Source organism: Lagopus leucura, unplaced genomic scaffold (genome assembly GCF_019238085.1).
Source record: "Lagopus leucura isolate 7727_CA_CO unplaced genomic scaffold, USGS_WTPT01 Super-Scaffold_100048, whole genome shotgun sequence".
NCBI classification, from domain to species: Eukaryota; Metazoa; Chordata; class Aves; order Galliformes; family Phasianidae; genus Lagopus; species Lagopus leucura.
In genome coordinates, this window is record NW_024962294.1 from 2,674,071 (window position 1) to 2,700,887 (window position 26,817).

Consider the following 26,817-nt stretch of genomic DNA (forward strand, 5'->3'; position numbering starts at 1 on the left):
TGGGGGGGGGGGGGGGTTGAGGGGCGTGGGTTTCCATGGAAACGGGGGGAGGCAGGGCGGCCGGTGCCGTTGGGATGCGCAGGCGCAGGGGGTGGGCCGGGAGAGGTATGGCTGTGGGGTTTTAGGGCGGCTGGGGAGAGCGTGGGGAGGAGGTGTTCAGCATTGAGGTTAAAGGGGAGGGAGGGCAGAGTGCCCTGTGTGAGCTGGGGGCGTCCCGTAATGGCAGGGGAGGAAGAGTCCTCGAGAGCAGCCCTATGGAGAAGGACCTGCGGGTCCTGATGGATGGAAAGCTGAACATGAGCCAGCAGTGTTTCCTGCAGCTCAGGAAGCAAATGGGATCCTGGGCTCCGTCAGATGAGGGGTGGCCAGCAGGGACAGGGAGGTGATTGTCCTCCTCTGCTCTGCCCTTGTGAGGCCCCATCTGCAGTGCTGTGTCCAGGTCTGGAGCCCCCAGTACAATAAAGACAGGGAGCTGTTGGAGAGGGTCCGGAGGAGGGGCACAAAGATGATCAGGGGGCTGCAGCACCTCTCCTACGAAGACAGGCTGAGGGAGCTGGGCTTATTCAGCCTGGAGAAAAGAAGGCTGCAGGGTGACCTCATTGCAGCCTTCAGTACCTAAAGGGAGCCTACAAACAGGAGGGGAATCAACTCTTGGAAAGGGGGGGATAACAGCAGGACAAGGGGAAATGGTTTGAAGTTGAAGAAGGGAAGACTGAGGCTGGATGTCAGGGGGAAGTTCTTTGCTATGAGAGTGGTAAGGTGCTGGAACAGCTGCCCGGAGAGGCTGTGATGCCCCGTCCATCCCTGGAGGTGTTCAAGGCCAGGTTGGATGGGGCCCTGGGCAGCCTGGGCTGACATTGAATGTGGAGGTTGGTGACCCTGTGTGTGGCAGCGGGGTTGGAGCTTCATCATCCTTGAAGCCCCTTCCAACCCTGGCCATTCTGTGATTCTGTATCGCCTCTCAGCTGGGCTGAGCTGTGGTGCAGCCCCTTCCCAGCACCCAGCCTGGCAGGGTGGCAGTGGCTCCCCATGCAGGTGTATTTGAGTGCCTGCCCCCTCCCCAGCACTCAGGGTGGGATGCCTCTGGGCAGCTGTGGTAACATAAGGACTCCTTGCTGCATGTAGAGGGTTGGATCCTGATCCACCAGCACTTGGACGAGACATTCAAGTATCGATTCTAAAGAGGAAATAAATTGCTGCTTTCTTTTTCCTGTTTCTTGAAGCTGCCCGCCTAATGAGCGCTGGCATCTTTGTAAGAAAACTTGAAGTCTTGTTTAGGAAGACTGAGTGGGATATGGAATTTGTTGCTATTAGCCAAGAGGGCTGATTATCACTTCTGTTTGTAAATGGATCTCTTGTAAAAGAGAACATCAGAAAGCTCACTAAACTGTTACACTGGCTTTACTGGGAGGTGGACATTTAACAAGTTCATAAGACAAATAAAAGCAATTATTAAAACAAAGGTGTGTGCACATATTGATGTTTTAGCCAGGTAATGTTGAAATGTGCTCAGGTATTTGGTTGCACGTTGTTGGAGCTCAAGGGGTATCTTGTTTTTATGTTGTTGTATGAAAGCTCTGAAAGAAATATTTGTACTTCATAGGCAGATGTCAGCAGAGAAAAACATCTTTCATTAATGGATATGGATCTACCAAATTGCATGTCTGATGCGGTAATGGGCTGGTCCTCTTGCTTTATTGAGAAATGTCTTGCAAGGATTGGCCCTTCCATGCCAGCTTAGCATTGTTAAGTGCTCTGTGGGCAGCTGTGTTGAGTTCAGGTGGCCAAAGCTGAAAGCATCTCTCAGGGCATCCTGAGTGCCAGTTACAACAGACTGCAGAGTGAAAGGGAAGACACAGCCCACACCTACAGTGTGAATAGTCTGAACGTGACACCAAAGTTCACTTGGGGGAGACAGAGTTCAAAAGTTGCAGATAACTGGAGGGATACAGGGAACTACGTGTAACTGAGCGGTCATCTGCCTTGCTGTCTGCTGATTCTGTGGTAGGTTGCTTCTGCTGTGGGTTAGATAGAGCTCCATGTATGTTTCTAGGATGGGCATTTATAGGGCATTATCCTGAAGCTGTCTGTGCAGGCTCCTGGTGGCTTGTATTTAAATTCCAGTTGGACAGCTATTGACTCCAGCTATCAGATTTGATGCTGTTCTGCTTGGGTTCGCCTCGTGCTCGACGTTTGCTGGAGCACTCCGGAGCTTTGTTTGCCCAATGATCCTTTCTTGTCAGCTTATTTTTAGTAGTGCTTAGCAAATGATTAAAAATGACTGCGCACTGTTTCACTCTGTAGAGTCTTTCAGTTTCTTCTGGAAGCTGGTGGGCTGTTGGCAGTGCTCAGCCTGCAGGAGATCAGCCTGTCAGTATTTTAGCAGCTAAGCTGAATTGCTTCAGCAATAAGATGCGACTGGAATGTGACGCAGCAGAGTCCTGAAGGCTTTGCTGGGTCTTGGGTGCTGCTAGTTGTAACTTAAGCTTGCAGTTCAAAGTCTTTGAACAGTGTTTACCTGAGGGAAGGACCAGAGAATAAATATCCATTCCTTGTAGGTCCTTCCATTTCTGTTTGAAGTTTCTGGTTGTGTGCTCATAGTTCTCACATGTTTTCCTACATGGACATCTGGAGCTGTGCACGGCAGTAGTGTGTGTATTAAATGACCAGAAAATTGGACTTTTCAGCCTGCTTTTTTATCTACTGAAAGCATGAGAAAAACTAGCAGTAATAACTTGAAAGCTGGAAGCTTTTGCTGGTGGTGAGAGCAATTTGCAATCTCGCTAGCTTTAACAAACAGTTCTGTCTGTGTGCTTCCCTGCCCTGCGTCACCCTGAGCAGCTTTCTGGTGTTCATGGCTTCGCCTTGGAGAAATCCCTGCTTGAGGAGGGACGTAACTTCTGCAACGCGCTGAGGAGCAGAGATCAAAGCCAAAAGCTTCAAGCTTCAATTCTTTCATCTCGCTGAGTTCAAAACCTGTGTTTGTTGCCTAAAGAGAAGTGATTTGATTTCCCTGCGAAGTGTTTGACTTCGGTGGGAGCAGCCAGTGTTAAAAAATTAGGTTGCAGTCATGAAATGGTGAGAGCCAGCACAGCTGGATGTCAGGAGGGACGATTCCACTGAACTGCTCCTATCGTTCCAAAGGATTCAGGCCTTTCTCTGCCTTGATATTAATGGAGGTGAATAAGATGAGACTTTTTTCTGTTGCTGTCAGTTGTTCAGTTTTGCTAGCAGACCATTGGTGGCAATGCTTATCATTATTGAAGCAATTTCAAAGAATGATTATTTACCAAATCTTAAGGGATGCTTAAGTAGTTGAAGTTCTAAATACTGAAATTTGAGTGTTTTCTGAGATTTTAGCTTCAGTAACTTATTTAAATGACTATTATGTTTCAAGCAGTCTGAAGATGCTTTTCCTTGCGAACCCTGATATTCCCTTTCCTGACTGTAGCTTCATCTGAGCAGGAGGACTCAAAGGCATCACATGAATTGGAATGGACTGTAAGCTGTTAAATTCTCTTTCAAGAGAGTTTCCTTTCTTTTTTTTCCTCTTATCCTAGAGCAGAAAATGGTGTAGCTTCACATTATCTGGAGTAAATTGCGTTGACGTTTTTAGTAAGTAGTTTTATGCCACGTATGAAGTAGTAATAGTAGACATTTAAAAGAAGATTTACTTGCCCTGCTGTCAAGTAACAGCAGGCTCAGATTGCTGTAGTTAAAGCTGTGTCAGCACTCGTGGCTTTCTGTGGTGTAAAACTATGCTTCCAAAGGGGTTTGATTCATGGGTTTGCATCATACAGTGCAATATTACACGTATTTAACAGGTGGATCAGCATTACTTTCGTTTATGAGTGGTATGGAGTGTGGTTTTGTTGTTGCTGGCCCATCTTATTCTAGGGCTGCTTTTGTGTTATTACACTCCTTGGTGAATAGGATGAACAGATAGGGTAGATATGTAGTGGTTCCTTTTGGAGCAAGTGAGGAGAAGGAAGTTCAACGCTTTCAGCTGAGGTTTGGCTGGTCGTAGTCCTCTCTGTGGGACCTTCTTGAAGGTGTTTTGGTGGGTGGACAACAATAAAAAAGCCACAAATGCATGGTGATGGGCATTTTACACATTGTTATTTTCTTTAAACGTGTGTTTAGGAGCTGGCAGGCCTGAGTTTTACTGCAGCGCTCCCCTGAATTTGCTCTGCAGCCTTAAGCAAATCACAGCGTGCCCTGAGAAGCAGCTGTAGGAAATGGTTTTATAAACCATCCTGTGGGATCCTGACTGAGGGGATTGGGTGCCTGCAGGCTGCAGGGCAGTGCTGGAGTGGCTGTCCATGGAGGTGCTGAAGAGCTGTGTAGATGTGGACTTAAGGACGTGGTGCAGTGCCAGAATGGGTGGTAGGTGGATGGTTGGACAGATGGTCTGGGAGATGTTTTCCAGCCTCGATTCTGTGATTCCTTGGGCCTGTGCCCAGTGCTGTCATTGCACTGTCTTGGCTGCGGGTGCCCCCTGTTCACCCCAGGAACTCATTTCTGGTGGCTGCTGCTGCATTTCTTTAAGGTTTGGTCTCCCCATGCTCTCTGAAGTTTTGGGCTGTCATTAAGTGCTTTCTGGGCTGTTACTGCTCACAGTCTAGAGGAAAATGAGTCTATTGAGGAGCAAAAGCAAATCCCTTTTCCTGACTTCACATCATCTTTTTTTGTTTGGCCTTTCAAGCACAGTGCACAGACCCCATGTATTTGCAGAGGTAGACGAGCATTTCCACGTGAGGTACTGACATTCACACACGGAGGTTCCCTCAGATGCTTCTGCAGAGGCAGCTGTTGCCAGTACGAAGACCTCAGGCTCAGTTTTGAGTGATTCTCTTGTCTTTATTTTCTCCCCCCGTGTTTCCAGGTACGGCTTTGTGGAGTTCGATGACCTGCGAGATGCAGATGATGCTGTTTATGAGCTAAATGGTAAAGATCTTTGTGGGGAAAGAGTGATCGTTGAGCATGCCAGAGGCCCACGTCGTGACAGCAGTTATGGTTCTGGACGCAGTAAGCACTACAATGCATTTGTATCAGTGACTTACTTTAAATAAAATATTTTTGCTTGTTTTTATTTTATTTTATTTTTTTAAGTAATTTTAAAAGAAAATGATATGAAGCTGTGAATAGTGTTTTGTAACTGTAAATGTAACTGTCGATCTGAATATTTGTTGTATTAAACTCTTTTAATGGATAAATTAATAAACATGCTTTCTTGTACTATTATTTTATTATCGTTTTGTTTAACTATTTTAATGGTTGATTTGCAATGTGATGTTTAACATAGCTTTAACAAAGACCTCAATGTTTTAATTAAGAGTCCTTTGAGGCTAAGATGACTGCCTGTTCCATTTGCTGACCTTGGGTTACCTTTCCATGAGTGGCTCTTTGAACTTGTGGCCCTTGGCTGACCAAAAAAGGAAGCCATGTGACAACTGCAACCTTTTCCCATTAGACCTGGGTGGTGAGGATCCCAAGGGTTAGAGACAGATGAGATTAATCTCAAATAGGTGCCTGAAAATCTTTATTCATATCAAATACTCAGAAAACTTGTAAGCAATGTAAGTAACATTAGTAAACTGGTTTAATTTGGTTTCTTCTTTCAATCTGTTTTAAAGAGTAAACTTAATTGCATGTTACTTTTAACTTAATTATAATTCCGTGCGTAGCTTTAATGATGTGCTTGTAATCATTTTTAACACTTTGGCTCTTCGTGTTTTGTACAAGGGGGGTTTATTTCTTTCTTTTTAAACTTGTGGGGGTGTGAATTTTGAATGCATTTGGAAACAGATGGGGCAGAACGTTTTTGTCGGGGGGGTGTAGAGTGAGTGCTCCATTTCCCTGGTTGAAGTACTGCTGTCTGCTTGTCACCTCCTAAAGGTGGATATGGTTATAGAAGAAGCGGAAGAGATAAGTACGGTCCTCCTACCCGTACAGAATACAGATTGATTGTGGAAAATTTGTCAAGCCGCTGCAGTTGGCAAGATCTTAAGGTATGGGGCCCCTTTCTTTACCCTTTCTCTATTAAAGAGCACAAAGGGTAAAAAAGTTAGCTTCTGTTTCATCCAAGAAAACTCATACGCCTGTCTTTTTTTTTTTTAGCTCCAACATGTCAGTAAATCTGTGTGCTCATATGCATACAAGTTCATTTTCTTGAAGCGATATTGAGTCAGTCTTGATGTGTCTTTGTGTATACGAAGCCAGTAGTGTGGCATGCAACATGGGGAGCTGCAGTTGCAGGCTTGGTGTCCTCGGATGGTGGGAGGAAAACATTTGCCCTAACAAACCGTCACTTAGAGATGATTATTGTTAAGCTGTTATTGTGGAAACACTTCAGGCAGGCCTGTGGTAGGAGTCGCCAGAGACAAAGGAATTTGCCCTTGTCTGTTTGGATTTTAACCATCAGCTTCTAAGAGCTGTTTGGAAAAGATAGCATCATTCTTGCACAATCCCTCTTAAAAATTTCCACAGCGTGGAAAAAAAACTGTTTTAAAGGCTGTTTCAGGGAGAGGATGCTGCCCGAATGAGCAACCATCTCTGCCAAAAAGTGAATGTTCTCTCAAAGTCTGAAGGAATGGAAAGTGATTCTCAGCAGTGGAAATGTTGGGTAACGCTGTGTAGACAGCACTACATCTGAGTCCCCTGGAGGTGGTGCTGACTTGTGATTATCTGCATAGTGGACTAGAGGGGCAGGACAGGGAGCAGCATTCCAACAGTAGGTGCAGAAAGGCAGTGTTTCCTAATTGAACTTAGCAGCAATGGTTGAAAACACTTGTTCTTACAGGAACGCTTTCTTTATGGTTCTCTTTTAAGGATGTGTAAAATTTGTTCTAAACAAACTTTGACGTAGTACAGACTGGTCTGTAATTGAATGTGTAACACTAGTTCAGGTACGTACTGAGATTCTTCAAATGTCTTTTGTTAATGCTTCACACCATCAGTAGCTTGTCTTTGCTTCTGGTATTAAAAATTGTAAGTAGAGCATGGCATGATTAATTCTCTACTGGATGCACTGCTTCTCCGAACAGCTTTCATTTCAGTGTAATTAAGATGGGAGTAGCTGGGCCAAAAACAGACTGAACCAAATTTCTGTGTGCTGTTCCCATTGCAGCTGAAGTAGCTAGTGGCTGAGATGGCCTTGTGGCAGCTTGCTCTGAGCAGGGCTCACCTGCTTAGTAAGTGAAACAGAGAAGCCAGGTAGCATGAAGTGGGAAACTGAATTCAGCTCTTTTTTTGTGTGGGGGTTTCTTCCAGCAGAATGAGATGTGCTGCCTAGGTGGAGGACAAAGGGAAGTCTGCTTGCTTTAAAGCCTTCTTGCCTGTGTGAGGCCTTCTCATATTTAACCTTTAAGGGTGTTCCTTTCCCCAAGTTACTTTGAAAACAGGATTTAGAGAGCAAGCATCTATTTCTCGACACATTTCTGTACTTTATCGTAGCCCAGCCCTACTGACATTAGACTCTAGATGAGAGATCTTAAATTATTTGGCTCAAATTATCAGTGCTGCCTTAGTTTTCTAATCGCACAAACTCTGTGAAATTGTAGTGTGTTACTTGGCTTGCTCAGGAACTTTTGGCTTTAGTACTGCAAATGCTCTTTGTTTAAAACCCTTGCTGACATCAGTGTGACTAGAAGAGGCTGTGCAAGCATCGCTGAGAGATGAGCAGAGCCTGGAAGCCTGACTCTGGATTTGAGGCAATGGTTATTCTGTCCTCTTCCTCTAGGATTATATGCGTCAGGCAGGGGAAGTGACATATGCAGATGCACACAAAGGAAGGAAAAATGAAGGTGTGATTGAGTTCAAATCCTATTCTGACATGAAAAGAGCCCTTGAAAAGCTGGACGGGACAGAAGTAAATGGCAGAAAGATTAGATTAGTGGAAGACAGACCTGGATCAAGACGGCGCCGCTCTTACTCCAGAAGCCGAAGCCATTCAAGGTATGTCTCCTGGTGGCATCGTGAGGCTTAATCTAACTGCAATTATATGAACATGCAGCGGGTTCTAAAACACCTTGCAAGTGTTCTGACTTCTCAATAAACCAAGTTTTTGAGAACTTACCAGGTACCAGGAAGTCACCAAGGGAACTCGTATCAGAAGTGTTTTCTTCAGTGGATGTGTGTATCGGTTATCTAAATACATGGCAGTATGCTACTCCTCTTCCCAACTCCATTAAGTCTGTAGTCCTTGTTTTCTTGCAGAGGAATGCTGTGTGGCAGGTGGAGCTGTGCATAGAGAATGAAGCAGAAGGTACTCCTAACACTTCAGTTCTGAACACTGTGTTCTGCTCTAGGCACCAGGGCTAACAGTTCTTCCTCAATTTGGAAGCCCCCAACCAGTCCTTGTTTGTAGAGATGTACTTCCTACTTTGTATGATCAAGAGAAATGCTTCAGCACACACTGCCACGTTCCATTTTGGGGTAGAACTTTGTAATAAAATTCAGGCGAACTTCTGCTGTTTGTGGAACAACTCATGAATTTAAAGCTTGATTTCATGTGGATTTTCCTCTCTCAGTCAGTCGTGATTCCTGCTGTTCTCTCATGTCTTCACCACTCCTCAGTGGTGTGTGCAGGTTGGCAGATAGCAGCTCTATAACTGATTCATAATAATAAGCTGCAAAATGAAGTGGCCCTATTGCAGCCTTTACCTCAGTAAGCACTGGTGTGTTGTGCCTCCTGCATAAGGGTTCCAAGGTTTCTCAAAAGCTCAGGAGTTCTTGACAGGTGCTTTAATGCTGTGGGCTTTTACCTGCAGGAGACCAGAAGCCCTCCGTGGGCACACGCTAATGTTGAGCTGATGGATTTTGTTCTAGGTCTCGCTCTCGAAGCAGGCATTCTCATAAGAGCCGGAGCCGCAGTGCCAGCAGCAGTCGCTCCAAGAGTAGATCAAGATCCAGGTACGTCTTTGTGGTGAAAGAAATGGGGGCTAGTCGCTTAAATTTGGGATGACGCTTCTCATTTAAGTGGGGGAAAAGTGTTTTTCTTGACTTATGCACAGTATTTAAGCACTGGTCAAATCCAGGCTGCACTAAAGTGAAGTTGTCTGTTGGCTTTGCCCTTCCAGGTCTGTGTCCCGTTCCAGAAGCAAGAGCCGTAGTCGAAGCAAGAGCCGTAGCAGAGGCCAAAAAGAGAAAAGCAGGACTCCAAGTAAAGAGGATAAAAGTAGGAGCCGCAGCAGGAGTGCAGAGAAATCGCGGAACAAAAGTAAAGATAAATCTGAGGGCACTCTCCATAACAGTGATGAGAAAGAAAAGAGCAGGAGCCGCAGCAAGGAAAAGAGCAAGAGCAGGAGCAGGAGTGGAAGCAAGGACAGGGGAGAGACAAGGGAGAGCTTGAGGAGTAGAAGCAAAGATAGGGAAAAGAGCATTAGCAAAGCTAGAAGTAGGAGCAAGAGCAGGAATGAGAGTAGGAGCAGGAGCCACAGTAAGGAGAAAAGGAAAAATAGGAAGAGAAGCAGGGATGACAGCAGAAGTAGAAGCAGGAGCTGCAGCAAGAGTGAGAAAAGCAAGAGGCGCAGCAAGCGAGATAGCAAACCGAGCAGCAAGAAAAAGAGGAAGGACAGCCGTGAGCAGTCCAGGTCAGTCTCCAGAGAAAAGGAACATCAAAAATCAGAGTCTGACAAAAAGGAGACAAAAGGTGAGGGTGAGGATGCAGCTGCCCGTGTGGTGTCTCGCTCTAGGTCTAGATCTATTTCCAAGTCAAAACCAAATGTCAAATCAGATTCCCGTTCCAGGTCAAAATCTGTTTCAAAACCGAGGTCCCGGTCCAAGTCTAGGTCTGCCTCCAGGTCACGCTCCCGATCGCGGTCAAGGTCTCGCTCCAGATCCTAACCTTGCTGCAACCATACTCGGAACAGTCAGAGAAGTCTTTTGTACGTGTTTGGTAGTTGTAGCACAAGTGATTGAAGTAGAAAACATGTCAATGCTGTATATTTTTAACTGCCCTGATGGTTTGTCTGTCGTTGTTAGTGGCAGTACTCGCTCCCTGTAATGCTCTCTGGTGCAGGGCTGTTCAGCTCTTTCACTCTTCTACAGGAAGGTTCTCTTAGAATACAGTTCTTCCCAGATCACTGAAACGGCCCTGTTTTCCAGGAGGAGCTTTGCAGAGAGTGAGCACTGCACCATAGTGGGTTTATGAGATCGCAGTGATGACTGATAGGTAGGTATGATGGCTTCAACAATCTTTGCCCTTGAATTGATGCCCTTTGCTGTATGCCATTTAGTGGAAGTGCTAAGTCTTAAGTTTCATACTACTTCTGTTTCATATTTTTTCGGACTTACAGAGTTGTGAATAGCACAGTCAAAAGGGGATAAAAAGGTACTTGCAGTAATCTGTGGGAAAATAGAGTTCCATATTCTGGTATTGTGACAATATCCTTGTTTTATATTAATTTTTTATTTATTTTTCCCCGTCTTGCAAAGTACAGTGATCCCTGTTTCCATGAGATTTGAATAAAGACTATTTTTGCTTGATGACACTTGATGGTGATTACCTGAAGTTGTGTTGTGATTGTTGCTGTTTTAGATCAATCGGCGTCAACTTGAATTTGCAGAACAGTTGCTCTTAGAATGGGGTCTTGGTTTGGAAAGTCACTCTATATGTAGTCATATAATATAATTACTTGAATATAATCAAGTTATTTTAACTTGTTTCTCCAGAAGCACTTACAGTGTTGTTTAGAGCTGTAACATTGCAATCAGAAGAATACAAGAAAATGAACCAGAAAAAATAATGAAGATGACAAGACTGTTTTCCATTGTGTGTATAAATGAAATGTAGTGTGCTTCAGCTTCCATAATACGAAGAAGGTGTTTTTTCAGCCACTTAACTTGCTAGACTTAAGTCAACAGAAATCATTGTTTTGTAACAAAACATTTTGCTCTCTATACAGCCAACACCAAAGGTAAGTATGGTTCACATGGAAAACGTGCTTCTTCTGCTTTTTGCTTTATTTTGTAGATCATCAGTTCAGTTGTTTCCTCTGCTGCACAGTTGGCCTTTCTTACAGTGCCCTTGAGAAATGAAGGGAGAGGCACGGTGCTTTTACAGTTGTTTTGCTAGTCTGGCACACTCAGCAGGAGGACACAAAGCTTATCCAGCTGTTTACTGCTATGATTTCATAATCTCTGATTGTGAGTTTGAGATTTCAGTCATGAAGCATAACTTTATAATGGAAAGGTGTTAGTCTGAACCAGGTGTCACGAGAACATTACAGCAGTCAATCCATCTTCTCCAGTTACACACAGAGCAATTGGGAGTTGAGGCTAAAGCTCCAGGAGCTTTTCTTCCTAGCAAAACACCTCTGCTTTGGAGGAAACACAGAAGAGAAATGTGTGGCATGTGTTTTTGAGGAGCTCTAGAGGACTAGAGAGGACTGAGGGGTGAGCTGATCTACTTGAATGTCCTCAGCACCCCTCTGAATTTGGGAAGGAAGGAGAGCAGCTTCTAGCACGAGTTCTCTAACTGGTCCTGAATAGCACTCCAGTTTTACAGTTGTACCATTAGCAAATTATTAAAACTGAACTTTCTACAAGCTCCTACATTGGCTTTGAATTAAGAACTGACATTCCTACCTTTTGGAGCCAGCAGTGCCGTCAGAAAATGCCAGGCAAAGCAAATCTTATTAATCCTCCCTTAGTCTGGTAGGGAAGGTTAGTTACAGCTTTATTAAGAACTTTCCTGTAGCTAATCTCAAACTGCTAACCATATTTCTAATGGCAATTCTTGCAACTAGATGTTAACTTCATAGGAACAAGTGATTTTTGTATAATTGGATCATTTGAAACTTGCACTGCCGCATTAAAAAGATGAAAGGGTGATAGATCACAAGAGTGGCTTTCAAGACAATATTTCTGTAGCACGTAAGTGAGGGCTCATGGCTCGGTGAGTGGCTCAGGCTGTATCAAATGTCATATTACTGCAGGAGCATGAGAAAGCTCGGTGGAAGTGATATTTAATTTCCTTTGAAGTTTGAGATGTTCAGTTTTGTGGTTACTGCTTGAACATCTTAGGCGATGAGTGTTTGCAATTCCTTCTGCTGCTTATAAAAGAAACAGGCAAGGTGCTGGCAAGGTGATGATGGTCCTTGGGGTCCCTTTTAACCCAAGCCGTTCTGTGATGATAATAGGGATAATTAGCTTAAATCCTTCCTAACAAAATCCACAGCCTGTTAAGTGTAGGCGAGCATTTTACTCTTGCTTTTGCTGTCTGACAGCCAATGCTGCTGCTAGTGAAGTGCGTGTTTTTAGTAAGGGTGCTCAGTACTTTCTTCCCCGGATCCCTGAGGATGGGTGTTTCGAGGGTGGAAGGAAGCACACAGGCAAACTTTTAACTAAGATGCACGCTGTGCCCAGTAGAGGAGGTTCTATAAACCACACAGGTCAAAAATTAATTTGAGGTTACATAGGTGAGTAGTTTGGGCCATGCAGAAGTAAGGAGCTAGCAACTACTCTGCACGGAAATGTCTGTACTTGCAGTGAGGTATTAGTGCCGTTTTTAGATGTAATTCATTAATTAGTGCAGTTTTTGGATGCAATTCGTTGTTGCCTGTTCCCTCCTTTTGTTCCTGCCGTTTCCAAAGCGGGTGATCGATTGCTGCGGGCAAGTTATCAAGAGGTAAAAAGCAGGTTTCGATTAAGAAAACGGTGGAGAGCTGGGCAGCACGGGAGCGATGTGGTGCAAGGAACAGAAGCAGAAGCGCAGCGGGGCTCAGCAGGGGCTGATTTCCTCAAGAGATTCATCAGCTTTAACCGACAGCTGCGTGGTGAAGGCACTGCCCCGCTCCGCTTCCTTGGGCATCCCTCGGGTATTGAACGCTTTTGCTTTCCCCTAAGAGCAGCTGATTGAACTCGCGCGCTGATCCTTTAAAATGCCATCTTTCATGGTAAGGAATCCCACAGCAACTCGTGGAGCAGCACGAGGACCTGGTTAAAAGCAGAGCCTTCAGTGCGGTCTGCTTCTATCGCTGAGCAGCGCTTCCCTGCTCAAAATTCACATATGGGGAAAAAAAAACAAAAAACACGACGTTCCCCGATGAGAAGAAGCACGATTTTAACAGAGCGGTGCGAAGCGAACTCCACCACAGGTAGAGCAGCGAAGGCGCCGCTCACGCGGGCCGGCCCAAGATCCCCGTTTCGGACGTCCGGAGCCGCCCCGTCCCCGCCCGCCCTGCCGCCGCCCGGCCCCGCCTTGCCCCCAGCGGAGCCGTGGGGCTCGGGGCCGCTGCCGGAGCAGCGACGCATGCGCGGCGCCCGCCGCCGGTTCGCTAAACGTTGCCCGAGTTGAGGAGAAAAGAAAAGCGCGGGGAGGCCGGGCTGGGCCGCGCGGCGGTGAGTGGCGGCGGGGCCGGGGGCCGCCATCTTGTGGCAAGGGCCGGGCGGCGGCGGCGGCGCTGAGGGCCGGGGGGCGCGGGGCGGGCGGCGCGGGGCGGCGGGGAGGGGTGGGAACATGGCGCCTCCCGCCGTCAGGGCGCCGCGGCCCCGGCGGAGCGCAGCGCAGCGCTCGGCCCTCGGCCGCTCGACGCCCGCTGCTGGGCGCGGGTGCCTCCTTTGCGGGGTCTGGAACTCCGCGTGCAAAGCTCCAGATCCGCTCTGCGAGCACCGCGGAGCCGGGCGGGCTTCTTTCTCCCCTGTTCCTCAATCCTGAACTCTCAGAACCTGACCGCGGCGGTGCTCTGCTGGGCTTTGGCCTCGTGTCATCGCGCTGCCTTTGTCACAAACGTGGGAGCCCGTCGGAAGATGAGTTTGTGGGCTGTGGAGACAGATATCCCAAAATATTTGTGGCTTGTGCTCGCGGAGGAAACCTGGGCACGGGGAGGCTGCAGAGCTTATCCAAAAAGGATGAGATGGAGATTAAGTAAGGCACGATGTCAGCAAGGCTTCAGAACAGAAGCAAACAAACAGTGCAGAACTTTGACATCCCTTTAAAATTCTTTTTGAAAGCCTCTGCCAACTTGCAATCATTGCAGACATCAAAATATTGGAGGACAACAAAATGTAATGGCGTGCTCTTCTTGTTTTCTTTTAACTACATCCGCTTTGAGATCGTGTTTTATTGCTCTCAAAGGGGAACATCAGCAAAGGAGAGATTTTTGGAGGCTTAACCAAGTATTGAGCTTGAAGGTAGATGGCGATTCTACACGAAAAGTAATGCTTTCTGAAAGCAGAGGTTCTCCAGGAGAAAAGCACAGAAGCGATGAAATTGAGGATTAATGGATGGAGGGAAGGCTGCTGCCGGATAAACAGAGCAATAAACTCAGAACTTGAGAATCCCTGAGCGGTGTTTTGCGTAAAGATGAGCGTGGGACAATCTGAATGAAGTTTGGTGTTTGGAAGAATGAGATGAGGGCGGTTTTATTAATGCTCAACGCTGCAGGGAGCTGGATTAGATTTTAATATCAACGCATTTAATGTCTTCAAATGCTGCTTAGATGAGTAAAAAAACCACCAAAAAACACAACATTGCGTTTGCCCGTCATCAGGATTAAGGGATAAAGAGCTGTGATGTTTAGTGCAGAATTGCATAAAGTGTCTCTGGTACATATACTGTATAAGAAGAGGCACAAAAGAGAGGGAAGTGCTGCAGTGCCTGAAGTTGACTGCATCTTTTCCTGCCACTAAGAACGTGCATCGAATACATTGCGCTTCATCATGAGTGTGAAGATGGACGCAGAGCTGGGCTGCGTGCTGCCTGCCCAGCAAAGCTCCGTGTCGCCATCGCACACGCTCAGGCAGAGTTAATTGAACTCACCTCTGTTGTTTTTATTGCCGTAATGAGTCAGCTGCGGTGTGATGTGTGGTTGTGCACAGATGTGCTCTGCTGACAGCTCTTGACCACAATTTCATGTGACCTGAGAGTGTGTATTTGCCTCAGGCGTGCTTTCTGCATTTCAGCACCAATTCTTTACTTGCAGGAACGTTAAGGCAGCGGTAGGCATTGGTCTTTAGGCTGATTGTCTTTGAAGTAACATCTAGAACTTGTTTTAACAAACACCTGCGAATTCAGTTTGTAATGGTTGACTTGGAATTTTGTCGTTCCATCTATGGGAGAAGGTTTTCCCTTATTTCTACCAATTTAGAGCTATTAGTCTAGGTGTTTTTATGTATGATTATATATACATTGCACTGTGGGATTGTGGATTTGGGGGTACAGCCTCAGTGTAAGCCCTTTGTCCTTTTCCATGCAATGGTGACAGAATGGCTCTGTGGAAGCCCTGCAGAAGTCCCATGGGCCACAGAGCTCAGATCGTGCCTTTTTTTGCCCCTTGGCAATCCTAGATTGATTAAAGTTGGAAAAGACCTCTATGATCCATACGAACCCTGTTATTTTGGAGGTGAGAAGTGCAAAAGTCTGCCAGTGGGAGGTCAGGAGAAACCACTGCCATGAGGTTGCCATGCAGAGGCTGAGGAGCATGGTCTGCTCTGAACAGGAAGGAATCTGGGGGTAATTCTGCATTGATGCTTCAGGATTTGTATATCAGGAAAATAGAGTGTGTCAAAACCAGGCTGAAATGCCATAGCAGCTGCTCTGCATCTTTGCAGTCATCCTGTGGAATAACGCAGTGCTTCCTGAATTGCAGCATCAGTTTTTCTGCTCTAGACACACACAGTTCCCCCTCTCCCATAGTTTATAACAACAAACCTATTTCTGTCTTTTCTCAGCCTTCCACAACTTGTATCAGTGCCACATGCCTCCAGCAGACAGAGGAAAGGAAGAGGGTTAGCACAGTAGATGGAAGATTTAGATCAGAAGCTGGTGGGAGAAAAGATCAAATGGTTTATTTGTTAATGAACATTGGCAGCTGAAAGCTCTGGCACTTGGAATCAATTAGTTGGCACAGCAAATGGGGTCCTTCCACCCCAGGTCTTCCTCATTAGCAGCACTGACTGTGCTCAGCAGGTGAAACACATGTGTGGATGTGCTTCTGTTGGTACACTGAGTCACTGGGGATGTGGTGATGGGCAGACTGGGATGTCCAGTGCCAGCAGAATGGGTGTTTTGTTCTTAAATGTAGCATCTCAGTATTACTTTTTATTTCTGATCAAGCAGTCTGTCTCTTGCAGTCTGTGTCAGAGTGGGTTTCCAAATAGTACGTAACAGCCCTCCTGTATTTCTGGGGCTCCAGGACTGGAACATATGCAAAGTTACTGAATAAATAAATAAAAGGCATAGGAAGCAGGTTGGGCTGATGAAGATGGTGGGTTTGGGTTGGGTTTGTTGGTTTTTTTTTCCCTTTTTGAAGAAAGACAGAGGCCCTGGGCTGTTACCTCTTCTTTTAGTTGTCATTCACTTGCATTTAACTTCTGTTCTAAGTGTATTGTTGGCTAAATAACAGTGCTGCTGACAGAACTTTCAAGTTTTCTTCCTCTGCTCAGCCTTTGTGATTATGGTACCCATCCACCCATACCTGCTGCAGCTGCTGATGGAAAAGGAAGGGTGGAAGATGGCCTGTGTCTGCCTGCAAGCTGTGATCTTTATCCTGAAGAAGTAATTCTGCGTTTTTTGTTTAGTTGGTTCCTTCTCTGACCCTTTTTGTGTCCAGATTCAGATGATTTTCTGAGACTCCTTTTTGTCTCAGCCTTTCCTGCAGCAGGGACTCGGCAGTTTTGCAGTTCTCCATTTGTTTTGCACACAGAAGGCAGGCGATGCTTCACTGCTGTTCTAATTCCTTCTCCCCCTGCACATAGAGTTAACTGAAGGTAGCTGGGATATTTTGATATGGCCTTCTATGCCAGGCTGTACCTTACTTCCTTCATTCTGTAGTAACACTAATCCACAAATAACAAATTGACTGCATCCTGTATCAAGCTATTTAAAAAAACAAATACCAGGGAAAGAAATCTGTGTTGTGATTTTTGTCTCACAGCTGCATGCAGTGCAGGCACTCTGTCTGGTTCTGCCTATTGACTTCAGCATCAAATGGATCTGAACAACAAGCTTCTGTTTATCTGTACTTTTGGAACTTGCTTTGTCAGTTCTGAGCACTTTTTATTTTCTTTTTTCCTTTTGAAATGCTTGACCTTAGCACGCATTACTCAACATGGAGCAGCTTCTGTCAGTGTCAGTACAACACTTAAAAAACTGCTTTGGAGGAGGTGCTGGAAGTTTTGGAGGTTAATATTAGTGGCCTTAATGCCAGTTTTAGATAATCAGCCTTAATTTTTCTCCCAACAAGGATGAGATGGAGATGAAGTAAGGCACGATGTCAGCCAGGCTTCAGAACAGAAGCAAATAAAACAAACAGTGCAGAACTTTGTCATCCCTTTAAAATTCTTTTTGAAAGCCTCTGCCAACTTGCAGTCATTGCAGACATGAAAATATTGGAGGACAACAAAATGTAATGGTGTGCTCTTGTTTTCTTTAACTACATCCACTTTGAGATCGTGTTTTATTGCAAAATTAATTCTTTGTTTCTTAGTTAAGCATTTAAGTGGCAACTGAGCTTTCAGTTTTCCATTAGAAGAACCACTTTATTTTTTCTCCCAGCACTATAATTTTAATGTTACCACAAAATTGACTTTCTCTTGAATGAGAAATCGTACAACTTGGTTACAGGTCATTACGCTCTGAGTGAGAACAGTTCTGGTCAAGAGCATCAGGAAGTATTTGTGTGGTTGTAGAAATGAGCACAGGTTTAGCACTGGGACAGCTTTGGGCATCTTATGGGGAATGTTATAGGATCAAAGGATGGCCTGAGTTGAAAAGGACCACAATGATCACCCAGTTCCAACCTCCTGCTATGCACAGGGTCACCAACCAGCAGCCCAGGCTGCCCAGAGCCACATCCAGCCTGGCCTTGAATGCCTCCAGGGATGGGGCATCCACAGCCTCCTTGTCTTCTGCTACCATTGCAGAAGTTCTGAACGTGGCAGTTTTTCTGGGGTGAGTACAAACAGGAGGGGAGCAGCTGTTCACATAGGAGAAGGGGGAATGGTTTTAAACTGAGACAGGGGAGGTTGAGGTTGGATATTAGGAGGAAGTTTTTCACTCAGAAGGTGGTGAGGCACTGGAACAGGTTACCTGAGGAGGGCACAGAGGAGGTTTTGTGCCTTCCTTGCATCCTCACCCTTCCTGGGAATAGGTTCTGCAGCACAGCACTGGCTGTTTTGTTCACCTTTTGCAAGAAAATGACAGGAGAAGGGCTGCTGTGTGACTGTGAGATGGCACACAAATGGAAAGAGAGTGCAGGATGGGTTTCTGTGCAGGCTGCATCACACTCTGAGCACACACAGCCCATGCAGCAGCTTTCTTTTCTGAGCTGAAATAAATACGAGTATGCGTTGGGATTTTTTTTAACACAACTGTGTCAAGAAACCAAGAGATAGCAGCTTATGAATGACAATGCTGCTTTGGACTTAATGCCAGGATCAGCTGCCTGGTTTAGAGTGAGCTCGAGATATAGGTGTCTGATCTTATAAATGGATTAAAGTCACACAGCCGCCGTGCCTCTTTATGAGTCCTGCAGCACAATAGCAGGTAGGTATAATCCATACATTAATGTGCACTGCAGTCACCTTGCAAGGACTGCATTGTACAAACAAACACTGCAAGCCCCTCAAAAACCAAAGCAGTTTATCTGAGCAGTCCTGTGTGTCTCCTTGCTTCAGAGCCGTGCTGTGAGCCCTGGTTTGATTCTTCCTTCATTGACGCAGCAGATAGAGAAAGCAGCTCTGTTACTCGTGCTATTAAATGCTTGCTAGTGGCTGCAAGCACTTTCTTTTGAAATGTGTTGGTATGGTTCCGTTGCAAGCTCTGAAAGTTCATTTCAATCTGTGCCTGTGCTGATGAGGTTCCTGGAGGTGAGGCTGGGCTTCTGGTAATTGTTTTAGTTCAGCCTTGCAAAATATTGCTTGCCCGAGGTGAGTAATATTTTTTGATGGGTAAGTAAAAGATCATCAGTCACCGTCACAGCCTGGGACAGGCAACCAATTTTTATCTGAAATGGTAAGTTCTCAAAGCTGTTCCAGAAGCAGGATTTGCTGTGCCTTGTGAGAACTCATTACGGTTTTTGTTTCCTCCTGTTTAAATTGCGGTTCAGTTCTCCACTAATGTCGTAAGAATGAATGACAGATATAATGGCTGTTACCTAACTATGCTGAATTTTACAGGAAGAGGGGTGCTCAGAGCTCTGAATCCTGGCTTGCTGGAGTGCATATATATTACACTGAATGAAATGCCCAGCTTTGCTTGGTTTCCCATTCTGTTTCGGGGAGGAAGGGTGATTTGTAAGTTGGTTATTCCCAGAACAGCACAATATCAAATACTTTCCCTGATGCCAGCTGCTTCCTGAATGGAATTTCACCTCCTACTGTATGGAGGCTTAGCCAGAAGGGCTGTGAACCTGAGATTGTTTTTTGCTTGATTTACAGCCTTTGGGTTTATTACATCATTGTGTTTCTCACATTTTACCCTCATATAAAGACACCAAAATCCTCAGTCAAGCTGGACAGCATGTGAAATGGAATTTCTGTTGAAATATTTCTCTTCCCATTAGATCTGATGGTGTATAGGGAAACATAATGAACCCCAATTGACTCATTCAGCCTCCATGCTTTTATTTGTTTGTATGAACTTGTGCCTTTTTTCCCATATTCTTTTTTTTTTCCCCTCCCAATGAAGGCAAGATGGATGTTAAAAAGCTGCAGCTGGTTTTCTGCAGTAACGATGAAGCAGTTTCCCAAGGCTGCACTGAGGTTCAGTAACAGAAACGAGATCAAAACCCGAGTATTTCGGGCTTCCTTTTCCTGCAGGTTTCAAATCTGAAGATAAAGCACAGAGGTCTGGGTGGTAGCATATTAATTATGAGCCGTTTTCTCTGCCAGTCGTTTATCATTTCATACATCTGAATCTCCAGCTTGGGTCTGGGTGACTCATCATCGCTTTGCTGTATCTTCTAATAAAATTTCGGAGTCTTATCATGTTAAAAATGAAAAGCAATCGCAAATAGGGACAAATCAGAAACGTTTGTGCTCGACTGTGGCTCTTCAGAATGCTTCAAGTTAGTTTCTGCTGCCTTTCTAATTGCACAGTTTGCTTCCTTTTATTGGGCTATCTTGGTTTTATTGTAGAATTGTACTGGTAGGGAGCCCTGTAAGAACGGTAATTTCTTCATTGCATTTTTCTAGGGCTTTTAATAGATTTATAAAGCACAGGAGATGGAAAAGGCCCATTATCGTATTGGGTCTTCTCCAGATAGCCCAAGATTGTTTCGTGTATTATACTTCTTGACAGCAGTTTAATTACTTCTGCGGTTTAATTACGTTTGCCCAAGCTCTGTCCAAGCACTTTCCAAACCCCCTTCCCTAAAGGGAGCCCTGCAGACAGCCTTGGTATTGCACCTTCTTTATTTTTAAAGCCTGAGCACAAATAATAACAAAAAGTGATGGTTTTGCCCTTGCTGGAGTTGAAGTATGGGCCTCAAACAGGTGCTTCTAGATGGACCAGGGCACATTTGAGATTAATGCCTCTGGCTGCAGTCATTGGATGGCACCCAGCCTGAGCTTTGGGCTGGGGGCAGCAGTGGGGTTCTGTTTGCATCACCACGGTCACCAGGCAGCACCTGGTGGTTCCATTGAAACCAATGGCAGTTGGGCTGGATGCTGCAGCTCAGCCCTGCTTTGGTGGCTCCTGTTTGCCCTGCTGTGGCTCAGCCTGAGCAGAACATGTGCTGCTCTGCTGCATGGGCAGGATTGTAAGTAGTTGGGTACATACATTTGGGGGAAAAAAAGCAAACACTACAGGGATTAGACCGTGCTATGCAAAGATATCTAGAAATGCAATCTACATGCATCTGTCCTGATTTCAACCTAAATAAGATCATCATACTGAGCTGTCATGCTTGAATTAGAGCTGCAGGAATGCTCAGGCACCATCAATTACTCGTATCAGGTCTGTGGTTTTGCCTTTGGCTGCAGTAAATTCACACTTAGCTTGCAGATGGATGGTTCAGCACGTGGAAGACATCACAGCAGAGTGAAGTTCACCTGCCCCAGTGTAAGCACCCAGCAGTTAAACCGTGCCCCAGCCTTGTCACTGCACTCCAGTGCTTAAGGCGAGAAGCAACCTGCCAAAGGCAGATCAAGCAAATTGTTCATGGACAATGCCTGACCTTATAACTCATCTGAGAGCTGAGAGCAGAGCAGTCCAGCTCAGATGTGGGAATCCAGAAGCCAGAGCAAAGAGCCCCATCCATGCGTGGTTTTGACCCATTTCCATAGGAGTGCAGCTCAGCTCGTGCCTTCAGCTTTGTGCTTAACATCAGTGGCTTTGCTCACACTGGAAAAGTTAGCAGTCCTGCCAGCTCAAGAGAAGGCTGTGAGTCTTTCTCGTTTGTTTTTAGGCAAGCAGTTAAGTTTGCAGATTAAAAATATTCTGGGGACCTTTAAAAGGCAGCAGCATACAGTTAATGTATGGTCAGTGTTTGTTCAGTGCCTTCTGTAGTAATGTTTGAGTAATTGGGAAGTGGGGGCTCATACAGCTGTGGCTTACAGTCAGTTCTTCTAATGGAGCCCATTAGATCATTTGCTGGGACACGAAGGCAGTGCGTGGGCAAAAAGCATTTTAAGAGCATTGTAGAATTTCTAGCATGGAACCTAAGCATTGTTGCAATACAGAGAAACGTAGCAACAAATGCTGCTGCTTCACAAGCTGTACTGGCTTGTTGCAGTGGATATGGTGTATGAGTTTATGTGTATTTATGATTCTGCAGTTTTAAATCCTGGTACTGCTGATACCCAGAGCGTAGCTCCTGCTGAATCCAGAGAATGCAGGATTTATTCTTTGATTATTATTATTTTTCTTTTCTCCAAATCCTAGTTTTCTTTCTTAAAATTCAATAAAGAGCCCAAAGACTAAGCAGAAAGATGGAACAGAATGTCCTGGAGAGCACCATCAGCATCCCGACAGCAGACCACGATTTGCTGAGTGCCTTAGACTGGAAAGACGGCATTGGTACCTTACCCAGTAGCAGCATACAAGTAAGAATCCAAAGCAACAATAAACCAGCAGCCACTGTGCCTCAGGCACTGCAACAGTATTTACCTGATGTTCTCTAGCCTGCAAGTAAAAGTTGTGCAGAGCAAACAGTTTGTTTCAGACCGCGGTTTGTTTCAAACTCTATAAGCAAGCGGTGGCATTTCAGTGATGCTTCTGAAGTCTGGTGGTATTCCCTTCCCCCTTCTCATTTGTTGCTCGATTAATTTCTAAACGTAGGAATATTTTAAATAATTGTTTCTGCTGATGGAAGTTCTGGGGTCTGATCTTCCTAATTCTCAATCTTGTCCAGGCAAGAAGTCCCCTTAATTCAGCCCAAAATGGGAGAACCTTTTTTTAGGAGTGAATATTTATGGGGCTGGGCCTTGAGTTTCTTTTCACACCAGTGGTTATTTTTGACAGCTTTTTACAGCTGCCTCTGCCTGATATACTCACGATGGTGACTCCAGTACAGCTCTCCTATAAATCACAACCGAGATCTGATGGCCACAAACATGATGTACTGTCGCAGAGGGGGGAAGGAGGTGACTCGGCTGTTTCCCAAATTACCTTTAGCTGTTATTTCAGTTTGATTGCACTTCTGGTGGCTGAAAGTGAATGCATAAAATTGTCCTTAAGGCATCAAGATCTGAATCTGGGGGGAAAAAAAAAGTCAGTTTCTAGAGGTAAATTGGAATTGAAGGAACGTGAGAGCTCTGAAAAAAACATATTGTTGGTCATCAGGCATTCAGAATCAGGTCCACCACCTCCTGATGATGCTGACGTCTCTCCCTTCCCATATCCAGTAGTGCAGAGAAGTCCCTCCATGGGCTGCCAGTAGAGAACCAGCAAAGCACCACACTGCTTACATGGGTTAAAGAAAACAAGTAATACAGCATTATTTTATGTTAGATGATGGAGGGTAAGAGCACCGAATGCCACGGCCAGTGAGCGCAGTAGAAGTGTTTAGCTGGAACATAACTGGCTGCACAGGAAGCTGCTTCATTCTTAAGATGCCAAACACTTTTTTTTCCTCCAAAAATGTGAAGCACTTCGTTTTCCTGCTGTATTCCAGTTCTGGCATACACAATGAAATGCATTTTTCCTTAATTCCTCCTTTAAAAGTTCTCAGGAAGGACAGATTATTTCTGAAGGGTTCACGTCGGTTTCAAACTAACAAATGTGCTGCGTTGAGCTCCTCTGAATGTGCAGTGGAGGATGCAGTCCTGATAGAAGCACAGCTGTGTGCTTCCAGAAGTGAAGGGTGAGCAGTATGGCCTTGAAGAGTGGGGGTTGGCTCCATGGGACAGCCTGTCCTCTGCAGCACATCAGGGACTGTTAATAATATGACATTGTTTTTTGTAACAGTCTTTTGCTTCTGGGGGCTTGGAGTGGGATTCATCAGTTAATAAGGCTGCAGGTACACTGTGGAATTCTTAAAGGAAGGAATAGCAGCCCTCTGTCCTCCATGGCTTGGGCTGAATCAGAGCTGTTGATTTGTATGCAAGAACATCTACCCCAGAGACTGATCTGCTGATACAGAATGATGTTGGCATCCTTCCCCACCTCCAGTTGGGAGCTCTGCTGCTTAATGGCACAGAGATCTGGGGATGCTCCTTCTGCCCACCTTCTGCTCGTTGTGCTGAGCTGTCCTCATCAGCGATGGCACCGGACTGCTGAGATGCTGTGCTGTGCTGGCAGTGAGGACAGCTGATAGGTTTCTTCTCTTAAGCTGGCCAGTCTGCAGGAAATGCAGAGTTCTTACCTTAGAATGATTATTTCATTATTATTATTTCATTGTAGTGAGCCATTTCTTGCTGAAATAAAAATGATGCTCGGTCTCTGGGAGAATGCAGAGGAAGAGGTTTGCGCTTTGTAGAAGCAAGTCCAGCATCTTTGAAGCTCTAAGAAATAGAGCTTTGAGATCAAAAGCGGGCAGGGGGAGGAAGAGTATTTGGGATGAGGCTTTGATAGGGTGCTGGGGGTGGGATCAGAGACCAGGAAGCGTGCAGCGGTAGAGGCAGAATGGTGCTCCTTGATGAGGAGCCCTGCTTCAGAGGTGACAAAATGCTTTTAGACTGAGTTTGCCAGTTTTGAGTGAAGAACGGATGGCTGTGAAAAGATTTCAAACTAATAAAGGGCTTTGAGAAGAAGCTTTGGAGCAGAGCTTGCAAATGGAACCCACCTTTGACTTGCCTCTTTCATTCTTGAGCTCAGTAGCTCTGTGCTGCAGGCAGTGAAGAAGGTCAAGGAATGACTGGAGCTATTTGCTCATCAGAAAGAAGATTTTATATGTATATATATTTTATATATATATATGTATATATATATATATCTTTTTAGTATATATATATATTTTACAATGTGCCTGGCAGGGTTTTTGTGCTTTGCACCCGTTTGCTCCTGGCCTGTTGCAGGTTGGGCGCATCCTGGTTATTTGGGATGCATGCAAGGAGAAGAGCTGCTCGTTATCTCTTCATGTCTTCTGTTGTCCAGCAGCACTGCCTTTGCATCTCCCCTCGTCCCTCTGCTCTTATGGGAAGCTCTTGTTGCCCAGTTGTGCCCCCAGCCCCTGCAGCTCACTGCAGCGTGTTGCTCCAAGGTCTGCGTTCCCCATTGCAATGGCACTTTTAGTTGGGTGATTCCTGCCTGCCTGGAGATCTGGGGGAATTTGCTGTAAATGTCATTGTGCTTTGCTAGGTTTGAACCATCAGAACAGAGGTTTGCAGTAAATTGGTTTTCTGCAGGAGTTTATTCTGGTGCTTTTGTCATAAGTCTGGCTTTTAAAAGGGGGAAACATCCAAAGCAGGTAGAATTAGCCTGGCTTCCTTTGGCAGTGAAATGCACTGCTGGGATTTTTGGGAGCCTGTTGCTGGCATTTTGAGGAAGTTACTTGGTGTTTCTTGTTTTTATTGTTAGTTATTTTTACTGCTTTTGTACGTCACATACAGCCATTTCTTTTTGTCTCATACCTCACTGCTTCTCAGGGAATCCTATTCTTTCCTCTTCCCTTTCCTAACTTATTTGCTGCTGCTCATTCACCTGCTTTCTTCTGTTACCTGCAGTACTTTTTAAATGAGTTTGGAATGCTAGAAATCATTACTGAAGTAGAAGCAGAAAAAGCAGAAGCCTTAGAAACTCTTTCAGCCTCAGCAATAAATGCCAGTCCAGCCAGCATTGCTCCTGCTGCTATCAACGCTCCCGCTGCCTTTAGCACTGCTTTGGAAGGTGAGCTTTTGGCTGTGAGATAGAATATACAGTTTCTGAAAAAGCTTCTAGAAACAGAATTGAAATGCGTGTTTCAGCAGTGCTGTGCCCCCTGACACAGCATGTGCTGTGAGTCACTGTCTATTTTGAATATATTAGAAGTATTTAAAGTGAATGTAATTGCTGCACAGTCATAACAGTACCTGGCTCCTGCATTGTGCTCTCCTGTGTGGAAGGTAAGTGTGGTTATAGAAATGATGTGGGCTGGGTTTGTCAGCTTGGTCAAACATCCCACTGCCACTGAGTTTAAGCTTAAATCCTCAGGTGATGCTGAGAAGATGGAGCCCCTTCTTTCCAGGGCAGCAGATCGTCAGTGGCATCGACATTTGTCCTTCATGTGGGTGATGTCCTTCTCATGACAGCTGTTAGGTCTGCATTTGTCTTAAACTGAACTGTTTGATGCACTACTACAGATGTGCCTTCATTGACCACCCCTGGGGGCAATGAGAGCTTCCAGTGTCATTCCTCCACCTGCATGTGGAATGTGAGTGGGTGACATAGTGCTGTGCTAATTGGGGTTCGTGTCCCTTAATTAGTCAATCCCTACTGTGTTAGCTTTGCTAGAACTCCTAGAGAGTTGAGTCTAACCTGACTCCTGCTATAGATATGTTAGCTGCTACAGTTTCAACATTTCCAAGGCTGCTGCAATCTAAATTAGGGGAAATAGAGTTCTAACAAGACAATCTAAGCATGTTATAGACATGCATCAACGTAATGATCAACAAATATCTCAGATTGGTCTTTGCAGACCTCTTCTTGTTTTCCAGAAACCAACAACACAAAATCAAACACTTCTATGCCAACCTCTCAGCTTTGTCATTCCACACCTCTCGGTTAAGCTGGGCCGTCTCCCTCACCTCAAACCCTTGTTTCCTATGACCAAATTACTCATTGTTTTGGCAGTGTTTTGGCAGTGTTTGGCATTGTTACCTTGTGAATGTGCCAAAGCAATCCAGTGCTGGATCACTGGTCAAGGCAGGGCTGCATCCCTGAAATCATGCACACCCATGGAGGGAATTTCTTCTGTAGGAAGAGCACTCTCCTCTTGTTGCTTGCCTGGACAAGTTTCTACCAGCTGGCTTTCCCCACTATTGTCATGGAACTGTTTCTTTTCTCTGGTACGAGGGCTTTGTACCCATTTTCCCTGCTGTGTCTCTCATCTCAGGACTCACCATAAGCTCTGTAGGTTCCCTTAAGGCATTCTGTTGTGCTCCTGCTGTCTGGCTGTAGTCTTCCTCGCCTGCCAGTGCTGAGGCAGCAGCAACCCATCAGGCAAAGAGCCAGCCCATCTCTGGTCACCTCAGCACCAAGAATTCTTCCTTTGAATCTGCCAGTGTGACTCTTTGGGCAGAACTCTTCAAACATTGTTGGCCTTGCGCGTTTCAAGTTAGAGGGTTACAAAGGATAAAGAACTAGGAATCGTGTCCTGGTCATAGCCTTGATATTACATTCTTAATACTTCGACATAGGGATAGAGCTTCTCCAAAATTAAAATACTACAGATAAAAGTAGTTTGTCTTTAATGAGGTGGTACGCTCTATTTGTATACTGATAATAATTACTTC

The 26,817-nt window shown here is 45.3% G+C and overlaps 2 protein-coding genes across 3 annotated transcripts in view; both read left to right on the forward strand.

Moving 5' to 3' along the window:
• Window positions 1–10,493, forward strand: part of SRSF4 (serine and arginine rich splicing factor 4) — a 10,979-nt gene extending 486 nt beyond the window's left edge. Inside the window, exons 2-6 of the mRNA XM_042885198.1 lie at window positions 4,886–5,028; window positions 5,899–6,011; window positions 7,742–7,956; window positions 8,830–8,913; window positions 9,081–10,493. Of these exons, the coding sequence (XP_042741132.1) occupies window positions 4,886–5,028; window positions 5,899–6,011; window positions 7,742–7,956; window positions 8,830–8,913; window positions 9,081–9,846 (1,321 nt within the window). The 3' untranslated portion in view covers window positions 9,847–10,493. The remainder of the gene's footprint in view (window positions 1–4,885; window positions 5,029–5,898; window positions 6,012–7,741; window positions 7,957–8,829; window positions 8,914–9,080) is intronic.
• A 2,762-nt stretch (window positions 10,494–13,255) lies between these two features.
• Window positions 13,256–26,817, forward strand: part of LOC122187573 (lethal(3)malignant brain tumor-like protein 3) — a 43,621-nt gene continuing 30,059 nt past the window's right edge. The window contains exon 1 of one of the 2 annotated variants that reach the window (XM_042885188.1): window positions 13,256–13,344. The gene's annotated coding sequence lies outside the window, so the exon portion shown is untranslated. The remainder of the gene's footprint in view (window positions 13,345–26,817) is intronic. The other variant, XM_042885186.1, reaches the window with a different exon arrangement.